This window comes from Dermacentor variabilis, chromosome 1 (assembly GCF_050947875.1).
Source record: "Dermacentor variabilis isolate Ectoservices chromosome 1, ASM5094787v1, whole genome shotgun sequence".
NCBI lineage: Eukaryota > Metazoa > Arthropoda > Arachnida > Ixodida > Ixodidae > Dermacentor > Dermacentor variabilis.
The window spans coordinates 153,187,330-153,211,662 of NC_134568.1; the positions used below are offsets into that span (position 1 = coordinate 153,187,330).

Genomic DNA, 24,333 nt, shown 5'->3' on the forward strand with positions numbered 1-24,333 from the left:
TGGCACACAATGGCTGAGACACATGGCGAAGTGAGTGGTCATGGACGAATTCGATGGTCTCTGACCTACACGCTCTTTAATGTCTACAAGTTGCCGCACGTGGTATGTAATTGTCGTGAACACTAGCCAGTTGTGCTCACCGCAGAACCAACAAGTCTCCCAAAGCCCCTGTCATACACAGTTCACACCCGCTTTCCGCTGGCGATTGTTTAAAACTTTTTCATAGAATATGATTCCCTGCCTCACTGAGTTGCAGCCAAATCATAAGATGCTCATGTATAAGCTAGCAGTTCGCAAGAATTAAGGGTTCTTTGATGCCTATATAGTGAAACCTCAACATAACGAAGTATTTGACTTTTCCTTACTTCTTGTCAATAAAACACCCTGTATATAGAACCTCAATATAATGAAGTGTGTTTGTATACCATTTCAATGTATAACAAAATTTCACTGCCGCCACACAGGAATGCCGAGACAATAAATGGAAATTTCGACAGACCCAGATGGTCAAATTATTAAACTACAAGTGGCTGTTTGCAAACGCACTTCTCAAATCGCCCTCCATGCACCAAACCAACCAATTATATCATAAGAAGCCTACTTACTTGTACTTACTAATTGGATTAAAGAAGTGATAAATTAATGGAAATGAAAATGGATGAAAGAACGCGTGACAAGAGCGACCACCGAAGTGAAGCCGGATCATGTTATGTGTAAAGTCCAACTGCGATAAGATCCTATTGCGCCCAACACACTGTGTACTTTAGGTGCAAGTGAAAGTGTGCGAGGGTGAGAGAAGAAAGATGGTGGCTTCACGAGTGTTGCCTTCTGCCGTGCCAGCAAAGGGAAGGAGGGGGAGTGGAGTGAGCTCACGGTAACACGATCAAGCGCACGCAAGGGGGTGGGGGGTAAGTTGGCACGCATATGGGCCATGGCTGCGTATAGCTGTAAGCGCTGCCGCTGAGCACATACGCAGCCACACACCCTGCTTTAGAAGTAATCTGCCGCATGCGCAAAAAGTGGCCGTACTGAGACGGTGTGGCAACATGTAAGCTGTCTTACCACGCATTAAAAACAATTATGGGGTTTTACGTGCCAAAACCATGATCTGATTATGAGGCACTCTGTAGTGGGGGGGACTCCGGAAATATGAACCCCCTGGGGTTCCTTAACATGCGCTTAAATCCAAGTACACAGGTGTTTTCGCATTTCATCCCCATTAAAATGCAGTTGCCGTGGCCAGGATTCGATCCCGCATACTTGTGCTTAGCAGTCCAACATCATAGCCACTAAGCAACCACGACGGGTACCACGCGTTTAGTATTGGAGGCTACGTAATGTTGAGTTTCGGTGACCCGTCGGAGCAAGGAAGACGAAGCATTCGCTCCCCGCTACTGGCGCTTTTCCTGACGGTGTCGTCCCACTGCAGGCGACGTTATTAGCTGTGGGGGCGGAGTGCACGCGAATGCGTGGTTGACTTCACTTAATTCGTACCGCCGAGACGATATCGTCGACGTATGTGGCATGAAATCGTATCATTCGTCGCCGACTCCCAAATTAATCAAAATGAATTGCTTTCTCTTTCAATTTGCTTTTTTCGATTGCCCGATAATTCGGAAAATTCTGCGGCCACTTTCTGTGTAAGGAAAATTGATCGGCAACTGTATTTGTTTGTATAAAAGGTCAAATTTTAATAGAACGAAATTTCGATATAATGAAGCAAATTGCCAATTTTACTGACTTCGTTATATCTAGGTTTAAATTATTAAAGATTTGCTTAGCTGTCTCAAACTCTATGGAAAATGTAAACCTGGCCCAATTCATTTTACATGTGTCAATATAATTATGACCAAATTCTCAGCAGGCTATTGTTTACCTTGATAATCAACAGATTAATATGCCCAAGCTATATAGGCTAATAAGCATGTGATTACTTAAACGGCAAATGTGCCAATTTGTGGAAGTATCTCCATTAAACCCTTTCACTCTCAGCACCTAGGACTTACTAGAAGGAGTAAACGTAGCATTACTTACGCTCAGGATTGTATTGTGCAACGATATGAACATTCTCAGTGTTGCTGGCAAGCTCATAGGCAGCTTCTTCTGCAGTAGCATTTCTTAGATCAGTGCCATTGTACTGCAAAAAAAAAAAAAAAGAAAAGAAACAAGAGTGCCAGACAAGACATTTATGTATTACAAGCAGAACAGAAATGCTCTACAGTTGGACTAAAGAACCTGCGACTTGCACCAGTACTTCTTCGCTACTCATCCCGGAAAGAAAAAAAAGAAGAGGAGGGGGGGGGGGGGGGGTAAACATTTAAGGCAGCACGTGTGCCATACGAGCTCCTCTAAACAGAATTTTTTCTAACCACTACATGATCACAATCACTCATTTCTATCTATCAAGCTAGAGTTATTCGACACCAATATACCTCCAAAAATCATAGCGCGAAATTTGGCAACAGCACTTTTGTGTATAAACTCATAAAGCACTACCAATTATATAGCATTTGCTAAGACTAAGCCTCACAAATATTTTATATTTCAGGCCCTGCTGTCGCAAAACACCAAAGATGAAACAAGTATTGCCCCTTAAAAAAAAATAGCCTCTGCTGTTATTTTTTTTTTTCATATTCTGATTAAACAACCTCAGTTTATTTATCACGAACAAAAATATACATTGTCAGATTTAATGAAAACACTCCTTTCACTTCAGTACACTCTACTTCTGTAGACTGAGAGCTTTGCTAGAATATTATTATGACAGACTGGCTATGACAAACCCAACAATAAACTACTATACAAAAAAATGCAAGTTAGATTCAGATACACATTACGTAAAATCGCACTGCAACCTGCATCACTCACATCTAAATGTGCCTCTATCACTGAAAAATTAGTCTGTGTCCCCCAAATTTAAATTTTAGAAGTGTTTCTTAGCTCAGTGGATATGCTAGCAACACCTTTAACAATGGCATACATTAGTGCAAGCTGCATGCGCTGGAGCATCGTCAGAATGTGCTTGCCTAGTGCTACGACAATGGATGTCAAAACTTTAATGAAGTGTCTGTACTTTATGACACTACTTACTGCTTTGCTGAAAAGTTCAATGAATAAGTGGCAAGGCAACAACATGTGCTACTGCTATTTCAACTTCCAATATCTATAAGAAAAAGAAGTGAGCAGACAACCGAAGTTGACGTGACACACAAAAACTCTACCATACTTCAAACATGCTGTAAGTAAGGCTGTTCATTTCATCATGTAGCAACTTACTTCTAATATCTGGTCGCCTGGCAGCAGGCCTCCTGGACCACTGGCTGGGGAGTCTTCTTGCACCGAGTGGACAAAGATGCCGACTGCATTGCCACCAAGGAGCGTAATGCCGAGACTCGGGCTGGCCTTCCTCAGAAGGACAATTCGGGGCTCTGCTCTGGAACTCTTTGCGCTGAGCCAGGAATGCAGGCAGAATTCCAGGACAGGTACAAGAGCAGAGAAGTTGATGGCAAGAAATAAGTTAGTAAGCAGTTATGAAAAACAAAGAACAGATGCATACAACTTGCTGTTTTTCCAAGCAATCAAATAACAATAGAAATGTGCTAATATTTTTAGGGCTATTGCACAAAAGAAGCAAGATTAATACAGAAAAAAAAATATTACACTATTTTCAGTGCTTGAAATTCAACCTATTAATTTCATCCTCATGCTAACAAATTGACAAAGTCCCTATTAGAGTAATTCGCACAAAGCAAGTTCTCTATCATACTTCACTGTCAACAGTAACATATGAGAATGACAACAATAAAGTTCAATATAGTAACCTTATCATTTAAAAAATATGTTCGAAGCTAAACATTTCGACAGAATTGCCTGTCTGGTTGGGAAATTGATTAGGACTTTCAGACTGACTCCAACCAAATTTGGTTGGAGTCAGTCTGAAAGTCCTAAAAAAGATGTTTGCAAGAAATAGCCAATGCTTGTCGATAGAACTAGTACTCAACTACTCAGAGTCCTTCAATTTGCTCAAAATCAACACAAAGATATCGACAGGCACCAAACTATTTGCCCCGATATCCTGATATCAGGGCACAGCATTTGCACCTCCACCTCTACCTTAGATGAACAAAACAATAGGATGGCATAGAAAGAAGGGCAAGCATACACCACAGCATGGTACATGGAGAAAAAAATGAACCCTACTGCTCACCAAGAGACTAAAATGACACTGGTTGCATAACAAGAACATGAAAGACAGGACCTGGAGACAACACATGTAGACACAACACGGCACCTGTACTTTGTGATGATACACAAAAAATGAAAAAGAGTGCAAGGTCTGCTTCCTTTACATTTCTTTTTCTACTGGCTTAAAGTGATTAATTGGCACAGGGAACAAGTAACCCAGCCATAATGCCTGAGAGAAGACGTAATTAATGCTACATACATGCCTGGGTATGCAGTGCAGTAGGCACGGTGAAAAAACAAGTGTGCTCAGGACAGACTATCAACTTTTAAATGTTGCTTAATGTTTGCTATGACAGAACATATATGTAATAGGTCAAACAGCAGATGAGAACGGGACACTAAAAAGAAGACAAGGTCACATAATTGTGTCCATGGGCAAGGCGCATTCAACCAGCTTGCATAAGTGATATTGGTGATAGAGAAGCACATCCTTTGCATGCAAAGACAGTGAGGGCATGTTAATCACCTAGTATTTTGGTCTCACTGGCTCCTATTACTCCCATGTCACCGAGCCTTACTTCAGCAAAACACTCAACATTTTTCAATGAGCTGTCGTTATCCACAATTCCTACATGTGTGGCAATATGACCAGAATTTACTTGTATAATATTGTTTGAATACTTCATTCAGGCATCTGCCTGCATAACCTATGCAGGTCGTACCCCAGGCAGGAGGTACTGCACTTACTACTTGCACTAAACAGGTCACAAAGGCTATATGGTGCTGTTTTGTGCATACACGAACACCTTTCCAGTGTGCAATCATAGATTTACAAAGCTTTGAAGGTCATTCTGGAGCAGAAAGGGCAATGTGGGTGCCTAATCTTTTCCCGTTTCCTTTAAATTATGTGGAATGCTTTATGTATCTACCCTAAATGACACTCTGCTTTGCACAATATGTGGTACCACAGGTGCCTAACAACCTAATTTCTTGGCATCACTTTCACCTTTCAACCACAGCATGGAGCACCACAGGGAGCTAGAGTAATTGTGAAACAATGACAGTTGATAGTGAGTGCCTTGTAGTGCGCAACCTTGTTCTTTCATTCCTTCTACTGCACTTTGTTTCCTTTTAGTCAATGGAGATATATGACTAAAATACAGCTCACAAGCAGAGTACTCACATTATTGTTCCCATTTTGAAAGAATACTACCTACACCACATGGTATCATGCACAAGTTTGTTCCTATGAATGAAAACTACATGCCTTTATGATCTAAACAGTACAATCATGCAGAGCTTTATATATAAAAAAAGAAGCACCCGAGTAGACATTATTCATTCTCTGTCATGCTTACTGGGTCTCTCTTGTGATTTCATTGCCCAGTTTTACAGCAAGAAATCCCCCAACTTAGGATTTTATTACACACCTGTATTTTGCAAATCTAAAGCAATACATATATGTTTCTTACATCGAGAAATAGGGTGATTTAATGAACCCCTTTGTAAATTGTTAACCTGTTTTTTCACAACCAGAAATATTCATTATAATGCCAGAATGAAAACTAGATGCCTCCTAATGAACACCAAGTCAATGTGCACAATGCAATATGGTGAAGAGCATAAGGGTTAAGAAACGCAGCACTGAAAATTGTCATCATACAAGGACCAACAGCATAAAAGTAAAGGCCAGACAGATGCAAACAGAGAGCAAAGGAAAACTGCTGCAACTGTCACACCACATCACTTGACACAAGTCACACGACTGTTTCCATGGCACATCCAAACTAAAAAGCAATCTAAAAACAACAGGCAACTGTATCAGTTTGAGGCAGCAACAAGTGAAAGTAAGGCCAAATCAAGAACACAATGAGAAAATAATAGACAGGACAAGAGAAATACAATGAATTAATCCCAAAAAGGATTCCCGAGAGAATGCAAGCAGCAAGCTCAATGAATTTTATAGCTACACAAGCACTAGAACAAAGCATTCCAGTTCAGCAGGTCATAAATGCTTACCAATAAAAAAGTCCGTCCTAAATTCAGTAATAAGTAACACCGTCAAGTTATTAATGTCTTCACCATAGTAAAAACTCGTGAAACTGCAAATATACAACATTAACATCGAGTTACAACCACCATGTCCTTGCGAGCCACCAGTATCGAGGCTAAAAGATGGCATCCTAATGCCTACTGACCAGAGTAACGAAAAAAAATATCAGCTGAAGTTACTGTATTGCCAGCTGTCCCCATTAGCTGTGCAATCGAAAGCCCTTACAAAATGGGGCTGTCACGCGGGAAAAAAGACACCAAAAGAAGCAATATAGATAAATATGACAACTGTTTATAAACAGCTAAGAAAAACAAACAATAAAAGAAAATCAAATGAAATTAAATGTAAGCAGGCATAGAGCAATGAGCAAGCACCCGCTCACCTTGATGAAAATCAAATGGAAGTTCCTCAAAAAAGTTGACAGGTTTGGATTATCAATAAGAGAGAAAAAGAGAAGTTCAATAGTGAGAAGGCTGCAAAGGATCCCACAAAATTGCTGACAGTACAAAATAAATGTAGATGTCTCGGCGGCGAGGATAAAAACAGCTGCACCTTATAAAAATGGAGCAGCTGCCTCAGAACCCAGCATCAGTTATTTCGCAAGCGACTAACTAAAAAAAAAAAGGTACTAAATGACAACATTCCACTGACTGGTGTCTTGAATTCAGTGCTTGTCATAGTTTCTTGTAAGAACCTTTTTCAATAAACAATCTTTGTTGGCATCTGTCCAGAAACATATAAATAAATAAAAATGAAGGCGCAGCACCTAAGTCGGCTCTTGTAAAATGGCAAATTAAAGTACAATTAATATACTGCTCATTCCTATTAGAAAGTCAACAAGGAGAGGCAACCTACAGTCACAGAGTTAGAACCATGCATTCCATTACAGCAATCAACATAAACTGACCCTCCTCTCAAATCTCTGACAAAGCAAGGACCGGTGCTTGACACTGGAAAACAGTACTATGAACTAGCAGACTTTAATATCACGTCTGGTCGTGCAATTAACATTGCATACAAAAAAGTCAGAGCATATGCGTTAAGTGCAGGCCATATATGCTACAATGTGCAAGTGCCCCCCCCCCCCCCCCCCCAACACATCTATTTCTATAAATTTAATAGACCACACGGTACGAAAGTTAGGCATGCTATTTCGTCATGTGAACAAGACGTATACTCTGTCCCTCTGACAGGACAGATCCCTCTGACAGGACAAATCCCACTGTCCTGCAACAAGGTATACATTGGGCAGATGGGCAGGTGTTTGAATACGAAGCTAACTGAGCACAATTATCACCACACGGCTAAAGATTCAAGTAATTTAGCCTTTCATTGCAGGGATTGTGGTTGCAAACCCATCTGAAAGAAACGGAAGTTGTGTGCAGGGAACACAAAAAACAAACAAGGAAATTCTTGAAGCAATATAAATTGACGAATGAAAAGACAGGTGTATCAGTTGCCCCTCGGTATTATTCTCTGACAAAGTGTGCCACTTTCTTGGACTGATTATTGCTAGAGTGTGAATCCAAAAAATGTAATCTCTGTTTTTTGTTTTTTACTCAGAGTTTTGTTCATGCCTCACTGCCGTCAGAGTACTAGCGCTTCTCCAACGACACTACGAAAGGTGGGCTTTGAGCAATAAAGCAGTAGTTGCAGTCCAGCGCCTGTGTATGTCCTTTCTTCATGTGGGCATGAACGTGTCAGATTTAAATGCACTGCTTGAATATCATGGCTCACTAACTAGCCCATCAGTATCTATTAAGAAGTATTTCAAGAGTTCTGCAATCCTGCGCTAGCTAGCTATGCCGACTAAACACGTTATGAATGCACAATTATTATTTCAGATTTTAAAGAGTCACAAACAACTCTGTATCAAGGAATTTTTGTGACCCGAATGGTCTAAGAACTTCAGTCATTTACAGCAGAGTGATGGGCAGGAGCAATTACAAACATGTTTTATGCTTCCAAGGGACAAGGAGGGGAGGCAATTGATTGTGACTGTTACAGCAATAGCACTGTCTCTCACTTGCCATCTGCGTTGCAAGTATTTTGAGATACTATCAAGCTAAGATAACAGGTTGCTGTATTTTTCCCACAATGTCAGCCACCAGTCCTATTATGTTGCAAAACTCCCTTATGCATATAGTTCAAAACTCGACTGTAAAATTCCAAGCAAGTACCTCCATCTGTGCAAGAGCCCATTCCCCCAACTTTAGTGCTAAGTTCGAATTTCCCCACCGTTACAGGAGAGCCTCCCCCCCCCTCCCCCCTCCACACCCTTATCACACACCACACCTAGGCAACACTAGCCTGCCACATCCAGCAAGGTATATGTACACATGGTAGCGAAGGTGCCATGGAAGCCCATATGTCCTGCAATGGCAGCTTGTGGATACAGTACAGATTAAGCGCAAGTGAGAATATTCGCTGCAACATCGCGTCATAATGTAACCTGGATACACCTATCTGTATATATATATCTCATTCTATAACGGCATGCATTACACTGGTGAGCCTTGAGAGTTTTCCATGAATTCATAGGATTGGGTTCACCCAGATTTTGAACTAAGTACCATATGCATGTGTTCGTAGTACCAACACACATCTGTTATTTTGGTGTTAAGTTAATATTACATTGAAATAATTCACAAAAGCACACTTGAATCCTCACTAACACCGCACAGGTGCCCACCTGTAGCGTTTTCTATATAACTGAATACATACAAAAACTTAATAGTTAGTGAAAAGGCAGTTACAAAATAAAGTTACTGATCAAATTTTATAAGGTTATACCATATATATTGCCATTACCTTTTATGGCTAAGCATAGTTTTGATGACATTACAGTGCTAGACACTGCAATACAATCTCATCATATCTCAGCACACATCACCACGAGCGAACTTAAGCATGTCTGCACAGTTTAGTACTCCTAATTATGCATAGATGGAAGAAAACAGCCTGTGACTTGACATTTTTTTATTCTAATTACATAGTCTGTACTTTTTCAAATGTTTTCATTGATGACGTATTCGATGCATAATTTTCATTAACTAGTATTTTGCCCTGTGAGATGTAGTGGCGCTTCAGTAGCACGGGCGTGATTGATGTCGCTGCTCATTGGTTTGTAACCGCATTTCAGCCTTGCCTTCGCAATCATGTGAATTGAGCTTGCATCCAGTTCACGGAAAAAAATTTCTTTGGCTTTTTTTTTTTTTCTTTTGTAGCCCTGTCCTCGTTAGCTCAACTCGCCGCATGCCATTTGCATTTCATGGACTGCCAGCCAACGGTGGTCTTGCTGGCAAACGGCGAGATCTGCCTGTCACAAAGTACAGAGGATCTCCCTGTGGCAAAGCGATGTGGCCACTCAGTAACAGACGAGTGGTCGCAGCTAAGCTCTGGTGTCCCGGCAGCCTCACCACCGCTGATCGCTAGCCACCGATATCGTCGCTAGGCCTTTTCTGATTCACTTCGAATCTGTACCAGACGGTGCGTCAGAACAAACTGCCGAAGCTCCCAAGCAGCAATGCTTTGTTACCGTTGTTGCCGCTTTACCCTCTCCTCACAATAATTTCACACAAAGAAGAAAACATGCTGTTATTTGCGGCACTGCCAGCTGCAATGCAAGCATCGCTGAGTCGCAGTTCACTCTTCGCCGTTGGTAGCCATGCACTGCAGCTGAGCTTGACTTGTATCGGAACCCTCATTAGTGAAGCTAAAACTTTGACCATAGACTTCAACCGGAATGCTGCAAAAATTTTTTTGTGAGTGACTCGGAGGAGTCTTTCAATGGTTTTGAAGGTGATGAACAGCACTAACAAATCTTTGGCTTCATAAAGCTCATGTTCAATAAAATTTTAAATCCATGCTCACTGCATTTTTTTTTCTGTCGGGAAAATTTTGCTAGAACAGCAGCTTGGGCTTGTTGGTTTTCTATCCTGGTGTTTACAGCTATAAATACCAGGATTGAAGCACCGTGGTTGAAGCGCCACGAGCACTTCAACCAGCGCTTGTCGTGTCATCTTCTTGTATTATGTCTCCGTCTACGTTTTGCGCTGTTAACACCAGGAGGGAAAATTTTGTCGTCGCCATCTTGAATTTTGGTGTCATTCCGGGATAGCACCCCCCCTCCCCCCCCCCCCCCCGACACACATTTTGCCAGTAATTTCGATTTGCTTGAGTGGGGGGCACTTGCTTGGAATTTTACGGTATGCATCAGCTTCAGGCCTACTAAAGCAGCAATGTCTACTAGCTGATTATAGGGACTATAAACACAAAAACTGAGTCAGTCTAGATTGGTAGATTACCCTGTAAGAAAAACAGATATACAGTTCAACCTTGCAATAACGAAATCGGCAGGGAACGTGAAAAAAATGAGCTTTCGCAAGAATGTCGTTGTTGCGAAAAGAGACAGCACAGATAGGTAATGCATCGCAGAAAAAAGATTTACTGTCAAAATTCCGTTAGCATACTTTGAAAAGCTTTGCTCGAGGATAGAAAACCGCATTGTCGACAGTACGAAGTGCGCCGCATGAGTCGACCAGCAGTGGCAGTAGTGCCATGGCACAGTATTCTCGGTCAATTGCTATCGGAGGTGCGATCACTTTTGCGAGATTTTGCGTAACTCGGCACCAGACGCAGAGCAACAGCGCATGCAGCAGCATTTCTCCAGCACATGCTGTTGCCCACAGGCACCGACGCGTCCAGTGCCGAGAACAAAAGTGATCGTATCTCATGCACCTGAAGGCAAACGATCGAGATGACGGCCCTTTCGCACAAATCTACGTCCGGCACCGAATCTGCATGCGATGCCTGTTGGGTGGCACCAAAACCAGCATTCTTGAAGCAAGGGATGCCTATTCCCGGACAATCAGTCAATCATGGCTCGATGCGTGACACTCCATATGCTGCGACCGCCATCTTAAGCGCCATAAACAACTCCATGTCAGCGGAATTTGGATTTCCTTGTTTTTGCTGCATTTTTCTCACCAAGGTGCACATTGTGCAGTGCACTGACGAGATCGGCAATTGTTGTTTGAAACGCCAGTTCAGTTTGCATTCAGTTCCACTTCACGCAATTGGCCTAGGCTTCGCTGAGTCATTAGCCATGGGAAACGCAAACTAAACGCGTGTTTCGAACAATGATCTACGATCTCACCTAATAGGCGTGCAAAAACTGTCGTCACATGTCGGTAGCAACAAGCGTGCCACTTCAAATGGGTGATAAACAAATAAGATGGCGGCCATGCCATGTTTCCAGCGCACTGATCGCTTCTGGCGCTTGGTTGTTTTTATGAACAAAAGTGGCGGCGCCCCCACAAGTGTAATGTGGGGGTATTCTAAGCAATTTTAGTACAAAACAATCACATTTGAGCCCATTTTGGAGCCTGCTAGCCTTACGCGAGTAGGTAATAAGCGGAGTTATGTTCCAGCAAATTTTGTTGATATGAGATTGCATTACAGCAATACTTCGTTGCCAGGAGGTACGAAATGCATCGAATCCTATGGTCATTCGCCGGGGATACGAAAATGTTTCGTTGTTGCGAGATTTCGTTATCGCGGGTTTCAACTGTACTAATCTTGATAGCGAGAGCTGCGATAAGTAATAAAAAAATGTGAACATCAAGTACAGCTGCAGACCAATCACTTTTCTTAGTGCTAAGTAGCAATGACGAAATGCCAGCATTGAAGCAGATTGGCTGACGCTCACAAAACAAACAATATTCAACATGTCCGACAAGAAGCTTAGTAAACAAAAGCAGTGTCAAAAAAAGAAGAAAGAAAGCTCAATGCATACAAAACACAAAAAATACAAATTAGTGCACAAAATTGTGCTGCAAGTGGCTGGCATGGTTTAACTTTTGGTCATGCGCATACATTCACTAGGTTCCTAATATACTGGTGTTCCATGAGGTTTTTTTTATCCATCAAGGTATCTGCCGTTGTGAATAAGTTGCCTAAGGTTGATACAGCGAAGGCACACATTAGAACTCCTAGTGTGATGCACTGCACAGTGCTTGCTATGCCACACAATCGTCACAAAGGTACTGGATGTAACATGAATCCAAAACAAGACCCAACAGACCAAAACACAGACGAGCACACAAAGGAATCTGCACTTGCCAGGGTTAGAATAATGTCTTCAAAAGCTAGTGCCAATACATCTCCACAGACTAGAAAAAGATTGTTTGTGAGCTCATTTTTCTTTTCTGGCAAACGTAAACAATGCTACATGACTGACAGCAATCAAAACATTGAACATAGACAACATGCACCAATTTTTCAGTGATGCCATGCTCAACATAGAAAATACCTTACAGGTACACTGTTCTAATTTCCTACTGTGCTAGGTGAGTCACTGATCTGGCACAGGAATGTGAGTGAACACCAATAGCATGCACTGCTGACAGCAGTTGTTTTTTTTCTCTCTCCAATAGCCGTAGCTGTGCTAACTAGCTGCAGCCTCCTACTTCTGGAATAATGTTAATGCATGACATGAAAATTAGCAAAAATATTGCAATTATGTTTACATCTGTTTTTCTTTTTGCATTACAAGTGCACTGAGAACAATAAAAATAGCATCACCGGCTAGAGCTATTCTCTGGCGTTCTGGCCATATACTTTGTTTTTGCTTTTGACAAAGTTTTTGAAAAGTCCCGTAAGAAAGTGACTGAATTTCTGTATTAAAAACATTGCATCATTTGTTCTAATGCAGATATACAAAATCTAATTAGATATTTGCAGTCAGCAGAAAAAACTGAATAATACTGTTAAATATCATCCAGTTCACACTAAAATTAACAACATTGGTTTTAGAGCCCATGTCTCCCCTTAAAATATGTAAAAAATAAGCAAACATAGAACACAAAAAGTAAAATTTCGAGTACGGGAAGCAGTCACAGCAACCGAAAGGACTGAAGAAATGATGTTGTAATTGTAAACATGGAATCACTAAAATTAATATGTGGCAAGACGAAAGACAATGCTATGCTTTCCAAATATTAGTCAGGTATGTTGACAACCTTCACCACAAAAAGAAAAGTACAGCATGTGCATCACAGTTACTTACACAAGAAATAAGCAGAGCAGAACTAAACACAAGATTACATATATACACACACACACAAAGAAAGAGAGCATGCGAACAGATGGTAGCACTGTTCTGGTGGTGCACAAGTTACCTTGTATGCCAGCTACAGTGGACCGTGACAGGCAAACAAAGTATGTGCACTCAACAAAGCTCTTTTTGTGAATATTCAACGAAGTTATGCAAATAACTGCTGTAATTGTGTTCTAAGAACCCCTAATGTCATAGCTGTCACCGATTACCAACTTTATCGTGAAACATTAGCCAACATTGTATAATCAGGAGTACCTTCATGCTATTAGCACAAGTCACTGCACTTTTTTTTTCAATGCTATTGCTTTGTAACCACTCCCCGCTTTTGCCATATAAAATATATAGTATATTGCCATATAGAAATAAACATGATTTTTACTGTCATTTCTCAGTAATAACTAAAAGCAAGAGTGCTGGTGCCACACCTTATTTAGCAAGAGCTATGCTTGGCTGCGTCTATTTGTTAACAGTTCTATCTCTCATTTAAAGGGGCCCCAAAACACTGGCAGAAATATAGGTTGAGACTTTTTCCCAAAAAAGAACAGCTAAAGTCACCCCTCGTCTTGCATAGCAGTCCTTAGAACATTGTGAGTCGTTATCTGGCCAAGTCAAGGTGAGGGGTCAACCTATATATCGGGCCAACCTATATTTCAGTGTACTCGGTAATTAAAGAATAGCCTCACGATTAAAGGACTTCGCCTCAAGAATGTGCTTACAAAACTTTTTCTAATCCTTCAAGTATAACCTGAGTTAAAGGTAGTGTGGGGATGCGCGACCCTCACGCGTCCCCTGATACGTTGTTTTCCCGCATAGCTCCCGTCTCCTGTAATCCGGCTTCGCCGCGTGGCCTGGGGCCCGCGGCGGTCGGTGTGGTTGAAACGCAGTACGAGAGATAGCGCCAGTGTTGCGCTGCTAACGCCGCCTCACGGCGGGGTTACTTGGGCGCGGAAAGGTGAAGGCGCTTCCTCTTTGGTTCGATATCAGGCAAGCTGCACGGACGTTCCACGAGTGCGCCGATCCATGCTTCTGCGAGAACGTCTCGCGAGGCCTCGTTCGAACGCGCCACCGTTCGCGTGACCGTACGCGCGAACGACCAGGCGTTGGGATCCAGCATGGGGCGAACATATTCGCAAGCTATCCCGTCGCGGTGAGTCGGACTTCCTAGGTTTGTCGCACGCCCATCGGCATGTTTTGGGGATAGCAACTCAGCTAGCAGGCATTGATCTATGAAAGATGCAATAAATGCCCTTGTAATTGCTTGCACTACTGTGTTGTCGTTCCTTTGTCCCAAGAGCATGGATGTGAGAATCCTACAGTAGTTATGCATGGATTTCTCTCTCCTTTCGTCTCCACTAGTGCACTGGAAGCTGCACAGGGGGGATGGCAAGGGGGCAAGACTACTTCCCCTGCTTCGGCTATTTCTGGTTCAGCTGTTTGCGCCACTCGCTCGATGCAAGATGGGCACTCAGGTGCCTGGAGCTACATCACTTACAGAGGGCAATCAGTGCACGCATTTGTCCAGCTGACCCACCGATGAAAGGTATCTATACAACGCTGCACACCGATGTGACCTTGGAGGCTATGGGCAGCAGGTGCAGCTACACGCAACTTGTGTGTGTAGAACGTAAGTGCAAAGAATAAATACGCTTTTATGTCTTTTTGAGATTGCAGACATGTATTTTTCATGTATATAATTAAAAATTGGCAATTACAGTATTACTGAGAATATTCTCATGACCACGAAATCATCCAAGAACTGCTGGTGGGCTTGACTGCTTATGACGTAGCTGCATTACCACATCGAAAAGGAGACAGCAAGTGATTTTTCACCGTTTCTGACACAAAATTGTAAATTCCCTGCTCCATGCAGAGTAATAATATTTGGCTCACATGTTTACAGGAGCCGTGTCCATAAATCGGCAACGTTTTCTTATTGTGTTCAAAAAATGCTTCAGGGCCCCTTTAAACGAGTAGGGATGGCAACGAGAGTCTTGACATAGCAATTTGTAGCAGGTATATTAACACCAGCTCCATTTCACCTTACATGTGTTGAATTTCGATGGCACTCAGATAAAATGCACGAATTTAACCAAAAATAGGCTTTCTGATACTTGGTTGTGCATCCAAGTGGTCTTAGGAATGAGTTTAAAGCTTCAACATTGAGAGTGTGCGTGAAAAAAGTTCACTGCTTAAAGAACAAAAGCTCTTTCATGAATGGGATTGCTGGAACAGCTTTTGGAGGAATTTCTGTAGCAGAAAAATCTTGGTTTTGGAGCAGAATGTTTTGAATTTTGAACAGGTTAACAGATGGAAAAGAACATTTACAATTTGGAGTAGCTTTTTGGAGAACACCCCATATCTGAACAGCTCAATGAACTAAATGAGAGCAATTTTTACACTAGTCCTTCTTTGGGGGGGGGGGGGGGGGGGTTAACGTCTACCATGTTTTAAACATCTACCTTACAGCTGTCATAGCACTGTCTTCAGAGGGTGCAAAAAAGCTGCTGTCTTCCAGTTTCTAGTGTTTATGAGATGTACACTGAAGTTCCTATAATTCCAACTCCCATAATTCTAACTAAATGATAACTGACTTTTGGGTCCCATCACAGCAGCAGACATTTAAATGGAGAAAAGCTTTTGGTGTTTGAATGCACGAAGGTGTGAGATGGTTATTTCATGTGAAATTCCTGTCCCCGACTGCTGCTATCGCAGAAATAATATAACTGAACACAAACTCAAATTGCAATCAAACGCTAAGGTGCAATTCAAATTTTTTTCCATTCTATTTCTGTGCCATGCTCAGGCTACTCTGGAGCATGCTAGAGGGATTTCTAAGTGCTGCGTGCCAGCAGAGGCCACGTGAAGCCGGTGGAGTAGCAGACCTGCAACTCCATTCGCATTTCGCTAGAGATGGTTGCATTTCATGCAGCAGGTGTTCTTCGAATAATTAAAGCCACCATTTGTATAAAAATGTTTTGTAAACAAACACTTTCACCAAATAATGATATTGTGAATTCACAAGTGTGCTGTTCTCTTATAATTGCAGCTCATAGAAGCACTCGAGCACTTGAGCATTCACGGCATGACTGAGTGACCACATCGCCAATGCATATCTTACTAACCCCGGCAGACATAGGTGGCATCTTATCAACCCATAAGGCTTCCTTCCAGTGAGTGAGAGTTCTTTGGTGCCTATCAGTGTTAACAAGCACAAGCATGCCCCATGTCTTTCGCTCCTTTCCATTTGACTTTCCATGTTTTCAGCATGATTCCAAGATTTGGTGTGTTGTGCGCAAGAAGCAAAAGATGCGCCCGCATGCCAGAGAGAGTTGTACAAATGGCCAACTTCTTTAGGCGAGTACCACTGTGCTGCTTCCGAGGTGATGATAAAAAAGTGAAAGGGGGATGAGCGTTTGCGCTTTGGTACGACGCGTTCTGGGTACTCCCGCCTTAGGCCACATTTATTGGTAGAGCTATTTATGAATTAAAGGAGCACAGACATAATTTCAATGTTGTAGAACCTGTAGTATGAGCTTCTCCTAAGAGACCTTTAAGACCCTCCTAAGAGACACTTAAGAGTTAAGCTATCATATGCAGGTCATCTGGTCAGGATGGGGACCAAATGCCAGCTAGCTTGCATATGGATAGAAAAAAAGTGCAGTTACGTATGACTGCTCAATAGAGGCATAATAATTTATTTCATGTATACTTGACACTGTCCTTGGAGATACTAGTTGACATGCAATAATGTGATGACAGTAGGGCAAAACTGCTCTGGCAGTGTCAACACATGTAGTTACGTTAATTCTGAAACCATTCCCAAGCTGATGACGATGCTATGTACAATGAATGCCACAAACAATGTGGTGCACTCTTGAATTTTACAGAGAAATGCTAGTGCTGGTACATCAGTGTGATGTGACAGATTTCAAAACATTATTTCATATTTGGGCCATTGTGCCTCAATACATGCCCTTGAAACTTACTAAGTTCCATCTTTTGCACTTTTAGAATACAATATGGTTCATCTTTACTAGTAAGAAATTAACTAAGCCTGAGTGGACACCATCATAATTCATTACGTCACGGCAAGCTGGTGCGAACACTTCAAGGCAGTTGCGCCTCCCGCCTTTTGCCTTTTGAGTCTTTCCTGGGTTACCAAGCCTCCTCTCACGGCAAGTGTTTTTTTTTTTTTGGTACATTATAAAAGGGTCATTCACTAATACAGGCCACATAAGTTTTCTCTTTAGTATACCTTTATTATCTTCATTCTATATTATGTTCCTGCCTCCAGATATGACTGACCAACCAAAGAAACAACTCATATAGATTTTTGGTTCTTCCCATTTGAAGTGCCCCATATATAGGGGTCAATGGAATCAACATTGTGTTTCTTTGACAGAGAGGCATTGTTCATGTAGCATAATGTCTATGCTTCTGTGCTCTGCTTTTCTGAAAAGCTTTAACTCACAACAGTGTGCACTAGCTTTACATGCAGCCACTGTCTTAGTAGAAAGCTTCGTTGCAAATTATGATTTAACACGTTTTGCGCATCTGGTTCGTCCATTCTCGGTATCCCCTACCACTACTCATCCAAATGAGAGTGCTGAAATACAGTCGAACCCACTTACAACAATATTCAAGTGACAAGAAAATTCCACTGTTATAACCGATAATTGTTATCACCGGGGCAGCTGTTCTGAAAAAACTATAATGGCGTGAGGCCAGTTCTCCGCACCACCTTCCTCCATCCAACTTGTGATTGAGTTGACTCGTTTAACTGTTTAACTCTGCTTCCTGTGTGCTCTGATCGTGTGTTGTTATCAAGCCGTGGCTGTCGGCGTAGAAGAATGGCACTGCTATAACAACTGAAAAAAAGGGTCACGGGCGGCCAGTGACGTGAGCTCCGCCGAGGCATCGCTTTGGTGGCCCCAAAAGGCGCCTTTTAAACAATGCACGAAGGTTACCGCGGCAGCACCTCAGCTTGATAAATCTAGAAGAAATGCTGGAGCAAGATCGCTACAAGCATCTCGCCACGTGCTTCCCACTGGCTTGCACAAGAAAACCGCATGTCCGTCAGCCTTGCTTGCTTTACGCGAAGATTGCCGACATCCTTCTCCAAGGCATCCAGGTGCTCCACGTAGTGAAGCGGAAGGCCCCTCGTGAAAACAAGCCCACGAAGGACTGAATCAACTACAGGACCTTCTGCGGGGACAATGCTGAGGCAGTCTGCCCTACTGCATCAGCGCTGCTGTCGTGGCCGTCACTGTCACTATCCAATGCAAGCACGTTCGCAAGGATCACCTCATTGGTTAGAAGCACTTCGTTTCAAAATCTATAGCAGTACGCTTTCTTTTCACCGGCAACATTGTGCACTGCTGATGATCAGCGAGCGGATCAGCCATTTTCCGTTTCAGTGGCAAGTCAAGCAAGGCTAAGAAACAATGTGGCCAGGAACGACTTCGACGCAACGAACAAAGAAAAGTACTAGCGACTTAATCCGTTAGCAGAATTGCGCACAATGAGGACAATAGAATAAAGAACCAACTGTGAGGGCCGTGCACACAATTCGGGAGCAGCGCCACAGCGCTGGCAGTGTTGTCAGTGCAGTTGGTGCGGTCCATTCGTGTTTTAGAGAGTGGTGCGGCGCAGAGCTATGGGCGCAGCCCATTCGTGTTTGGAGGGGTGGAAAGGCGATGAGAGAGATGCGAGCGAGGCTTGCGTGCATCTCTCATGGAGAGATGCACGCAAGCCTCGGCATGGACACCCAGCAGTGAGACTTCATCGTTATAACCGATAATGCGGCATGGGGACGTTATTGTAAGCGGGATTTCCCCATAGAAAACATACAAAAGTTGACGGTGCAGCAGCTTTTCATCGTTATAACCAATATATTGTTAAAACTGGTGTCGTTATAAGTGGATTCGACTGTACAGCAATGAGCAGGGTCATAGCTTCACATAGACTGGTAACTTATATAGATCATTCTGGACAGAATATCTTTTTACCCACTTTTAAAATTGCTAGCGTATTATAGCCACCACCTGTGATGGCACCAGACATGCAATGGAAGTTGATGGAAAGTGATTCAGGCCATCTTGAGATGGCATGCGAAGCAGCCAGCTGTATTGCTACATCTGTTGCACTGAGTCTGCACTGCCGATATGAGGCCACTTCTGGCCAACCACTCTTACCGTGACCTCCATACATGAGCACCAAACACACACATAAACACACGCAATCATCTGCATGAAGATCACACTCACAGTGTGTTGCTACGCCTGCTCAATACAACAAAATCAGGCAGCTGCACTACATTTTCTACATTTATATGCAAAAGAAATAAAGCCTAACCATGAACCATTCACAACAGTAAAAATGTGGTTGCTGAAAGAATAGTGTGCCATCAGCTTAGTCAACCTCCATGTGAAAGAACCAACCATGAACACATCACTACCTAGCATTTTACCACGACAATTTACAGTAACCTAAGACAAAGGCATAGTGAATCTCACCGAGAAATGGTGTTTTAAATTTAGCAAATAAATAATTAAATAGCTGTTGCGGAGGTTAGCAACAATATGTTAGAACATAGGTAAGGTTCAGCATTTTCAGTTTTTGTTTTCCCAAAATTCGGCGTACCTTTTCTTTTTTAATTCAGGCCAACACAAACCAATGGTAAAAATAATTTTGCACGTTGACTGTCTTTTGCAAAAATCAACTGTATTAAAGTCAAACCTCATCACACCGAAGCTGCATCTGACATGAAACTGCCTTCATTATATCCAATATTCATTATAAGCATATATTCATTGCACGCTGATATCAGCAAGAAACAATTTGATTTATTTCATTATATCAGATAATTTGCTAAATCTGTGTTTGTCATTTGGAGGTTCAGCTGTAGGATCCTCCTTCCTATGGCTTAAGCTGAAGCTGCCTCTTACTGTCAGTTGAGGACCAATGGATGAGGTTCCACTCAGCTGCCCTCCATTCCAACCTTATATCACCAACAGGCTTTCTGAATTATGGGTCATTCCTTTTTGAACTCCCTTGTCAAGAGTGTTACTGACTGTGCTACACTCACACAACACTATTAGTACTAGGCCTAGGAACAAGATAAACATAGATGTAAAAATAAATATCAGAACAGTAATGTTTGCATTCAATGCTTTTTCAAATGGGTTGCAAATTATGTCGTTATCATCAGTGGTCTGAATATGAGTGACAATGACTAAATGACACTTTGAACACACACAGAACTTTCAATAAAATGTTAGCTTAAGGCCAATTCCAACTCAAGAACATATGAGATGCATAAATACTCTCATGCAACTGCCGAGTTAAAGGGTCCCTGAAATGGTTTGGAGAAATTTTGTAGACTCGTAGGATACAGCTATAGTAAAACATTCACGCCACAATTTAAGTGAAGTGTCTCATATTAAGAAAGCTACGGACAATTACAAGTTGCCCTCCTCCCTAGCCAAGCTCTTCCTCCTTAGTTCATTCGCTGAGTGATCTGGGCTAAGCTCTGCCTTAACTGGCTCAGCGTCATGATTTAGCGTCATGTCGTCTACTTCCGGTTTTCTTGGGGCCAGCACGCAAAGCCTCTCCAACCTCTCCGCTAACCACATGGCCGTCGATCTCCAGCGAGAGCAATTCAAGCAGAGTGCATTGCGAGCCTTCTGTCACAGAACCGAGTATGTCTGGTATTCCGGTAACCGTAGGTGAGCTGTGATTAAAGGCCTTTAACTTAAACATGAGCGGCCTGCACGGTGCAACTATCTTGTAGCACAGAGCTTAACCAGCCAAACACTGAACTAATATTGCTGAAACCAAGTGCAAAGTATTTTAAACATTTAAGAAGACAACATGTTCATGATTACACCCCTGCCGGAAATTTACACGAGCAGCAAAGTAGAACATAATTGGTTACCGCTATGTTAGCTCTGTGTTTGTCTGGTTGAGCTCTGTGGCACCAGGTGACTGCACTGTGCAGGCCATTCATGTTTGTACTTCTGCTCATCGGTAAAATGACCAGCTCACTTGCACTTACATTTACCCAATCACAGACACGAAACTGCATTAGTAATCACTATAGTGGTAGTAATCCTCCAGCGTGAAGTGATGGCCCCAAACATGTAGATGCTGGGCCTATAGGATACTGACAGCCCGATGCGCTGCAGCCACTCTGCTCGCACGTTGCCTTGCAGAGGGACACAATGTCACAGCTTGACATGTTGCCGATCATTAGACTTGCAGCCCACAATGTAACAACGGCGATCCATGGTGCTCGCAAAAAAAAAAAAGCTCGAGATCAACACTGACCGCACAGCTCGCATCGACATGAAGAACATTGTAACACAAGCTGACGACACTTGTGCCGGAAGTGCTTTAGTGTAGTGATAAATTGTCATGTATTTTCTTTCTGTTACCTTTCTTTATGGAAAAAAAAAATTAACCAGCATTCCAACTATTACGAACAACATTTGTTCACAATAAAGTTGGAAAAATTATGGAAGATCCAATCTGGGTAGCCAATAGGATAGTTTGGCAAACTGACGTCAATTTGGCTAGCTACGTCAATTGTGAGGGGGTGGCTGAAAACTCAGGGAAGGGGCACCGCTGCAATTGGTAGCGATGCACATATTTAAAGCCTTATAATAAATTATGCATTTTATGTGGAGGACTTCAATGCGTCACTTAATGATCAGAAGGCCCTACTCGAACGACTCAGTACGTTTTTACAAAATCGTCAAAATCGTTTCAGGGTCCCTTTAACAAGTTATAAACTCAATGTTTCGATTTTAGTGATTTTTTTATTCTTGGAAAATTATTTAAAAGAGCTAATAGAATAACTTGCTACGCAAAATACAAATATACTGGTGCTTCTGTAACAGGGCTGCTAAACTGCAGCTGATTTCATCAGCACTGATGCTTTCTTTTCCTTTGTTTGTTTTTGGATATTTCTTTTTTTTTTTTATGTGGTGCATGTTGGTTGACTAAACCTGTTTACATCCTTTTGTGTAAGCCTTCGCTTACATCAATTGTTACAACAGGAAGGATACTGAAGCCTTAAAGGGATACTGACATAATATTTTGAACTGTTCATTTTTTTTACATTAGATAAAGATCCTGGACCCCTAAACCCCCCAAAATATAGTGACAAGCCTCAGAGCGCTGAAAATAATTTAATATAATAGCTTTTCTACAGTCAGTTTCGGTTTCGTTTCCCAGGAGGATAGTGAGTCGTGACATCACGACAAAGTATGTTGTCATGAGGCAGCAGGACATTGCAAAGTATTGACACTCACTCCGGCTGGCTCGGTTGTCCTCCATGCTGCTACGTCGACCCTCACAGTGAGTAGCAGCATACGAGGTGGCCGAGCGAGCCGGAGTGAGTGTTAAAACATGGCTTCTGCTCCCACATGCCGTGTCATGATGTCACGCAATAGTTACTCTAGAAGAGCTGTTATATTAAATTATTAACAGCACTTTGAGGCTTGTCAGTGTTTTCTAGGGTCTAGAGGTCTATGACTTTCCTCAAGAAATGAATAGTTCAAACTATCATGACGTAGCCACGACATAGGGTAACTCAAATTTGGAAGCTACATGGCATCACACTATCATAAAGTTCTGATCATATGCCTTCTACTTGTTTAAGAATTGGTTAATGAAGGTCTGGGATGAGAAGCTGGATGACACTTGGTGCCTGCTTGTGCTAGATCAACTGCCAAAACAAATGACTCAGGTGACAAATAACACCCTGGAAGAAGACAGAAACACTGTTTATATTCCACATGCTTGCTCCAGCTGGTTGACATCTCCAACCTGTCCAAATTTCAAATTTCAGTGGAGACTTCAGCAACTGCCCCCCTATACCTTCCTTCTTCTTCAACTTTTCCTGAAGTATCTCCTGGCCTTGGGTAAGCACTTGCTCAGAGGTCACACTAACACTCATTGGAATTGCACTATTATTACTCTAATTTTCCATACACCATATTAATTTATTTTCAAAAACACCATATGCTTATACTTTTTAATAAAGAATTTACTTTCATTCGTTATGATAAGTGTTTTGGCATGCGAATACATCACATCAAATCTAGTCTACATGGAGCTGGATAAAAAGAACTTACATGTAGTAAAATTTTCTCACAGTTATGTACATAAATTTCAAGGTGGATTTCAAAGCAGTGTTGACAGTAATTCAGGGCAAAGATCTCAAGCAAGATAGCTCACAACAAAAACTAAAAGCATAACAGGCATAAGAGACAGTTTTTTGTTAGAAATAATTTGTAGTAGGTGGAACAAGAAAATGTACTGTAACCTGATTCAAACCTACTACATCACACAGTGTTCAACTCAAGTCACATTCACTTATCAAAATTACTTAGAGATTGAGCTTAAAATAGTAAAAGCATCCACTTTCCATCATTAGGTGCAGCTTTTGCAAAGCCAAGAAGTAGTGGACTCTGCAACCAAAGTGAGGATGCAAGGGAAATTTTGCTCGCAGCATTAACATTTGCAACAAGGTAACATGGATCGTGCCTTATAAAATGAGCGATATATCATACGTCATCTGAAAAATCAGTATGTGACTGACTGTACGAACAGTAGACAAAATGCCTTAGTCTAAAGAGCAGGTACTGACTGTACATCTGAATAAAAAATTTTCACCCAAGCCTTTCAATTCTGCCATCTCTGACAGAAATGCATAAAACTGAAGAAGAAAATATGGGCCATGATGCCCTTTGAATGAATGCTCACCTGACACAAGACTGTTTCTGTCGCGTCAGGGTGGATGTAGCTGAACTGGGGACATCATCATTTGAAATACGAATCAGGTCAGATCGTTTGGAATGACGCATCTTGGGTGAAGCAGCAGGTGTGTCCACAGGTGAATTCTCTTCACTTGTGCTGATGTTGTCAGAAGCTACTTCCCGATACTCTGGAAAGTCCCAAGTTAGTATGT

The 24,333-nt window shown here is 42.0% G+C and overlaps 1 protein-coding gene across 4 annotated transcripts in view; it reads right to left on the reverse strand.

Annotated features, from left to right (window-relative positions):
- Positions 1-24,333, reverse strand: part of Dlg5 (MAGUK family member discs large 5) — a 170,935-nt gene that overhangs the window by 68,747 nt on the left and 77,855 nt on the right. For all 4 annotated transcript variants that reach the window (XM_075697693.1, XM_075697685.1, XM_075697701.1 and 1 more), the window contains 3 exons: positions 24,129-24,309; positions 3,277-3,448; positions 2,035-2,137 (listed from right to left, as the gene is read on the reverse strand). In XM_075697693.1, the coding sequence (XP_075553808.1) occupies positions 2,035-2,137; positions 3,277-3,448; positions 24,129-24,309 (456 nt within the window). The remainder of the gene's footprint in view (positions 1-2,034; positions 2,138-3,276; positions 3,449-24,128; positions 24,310-24,333) is intronic.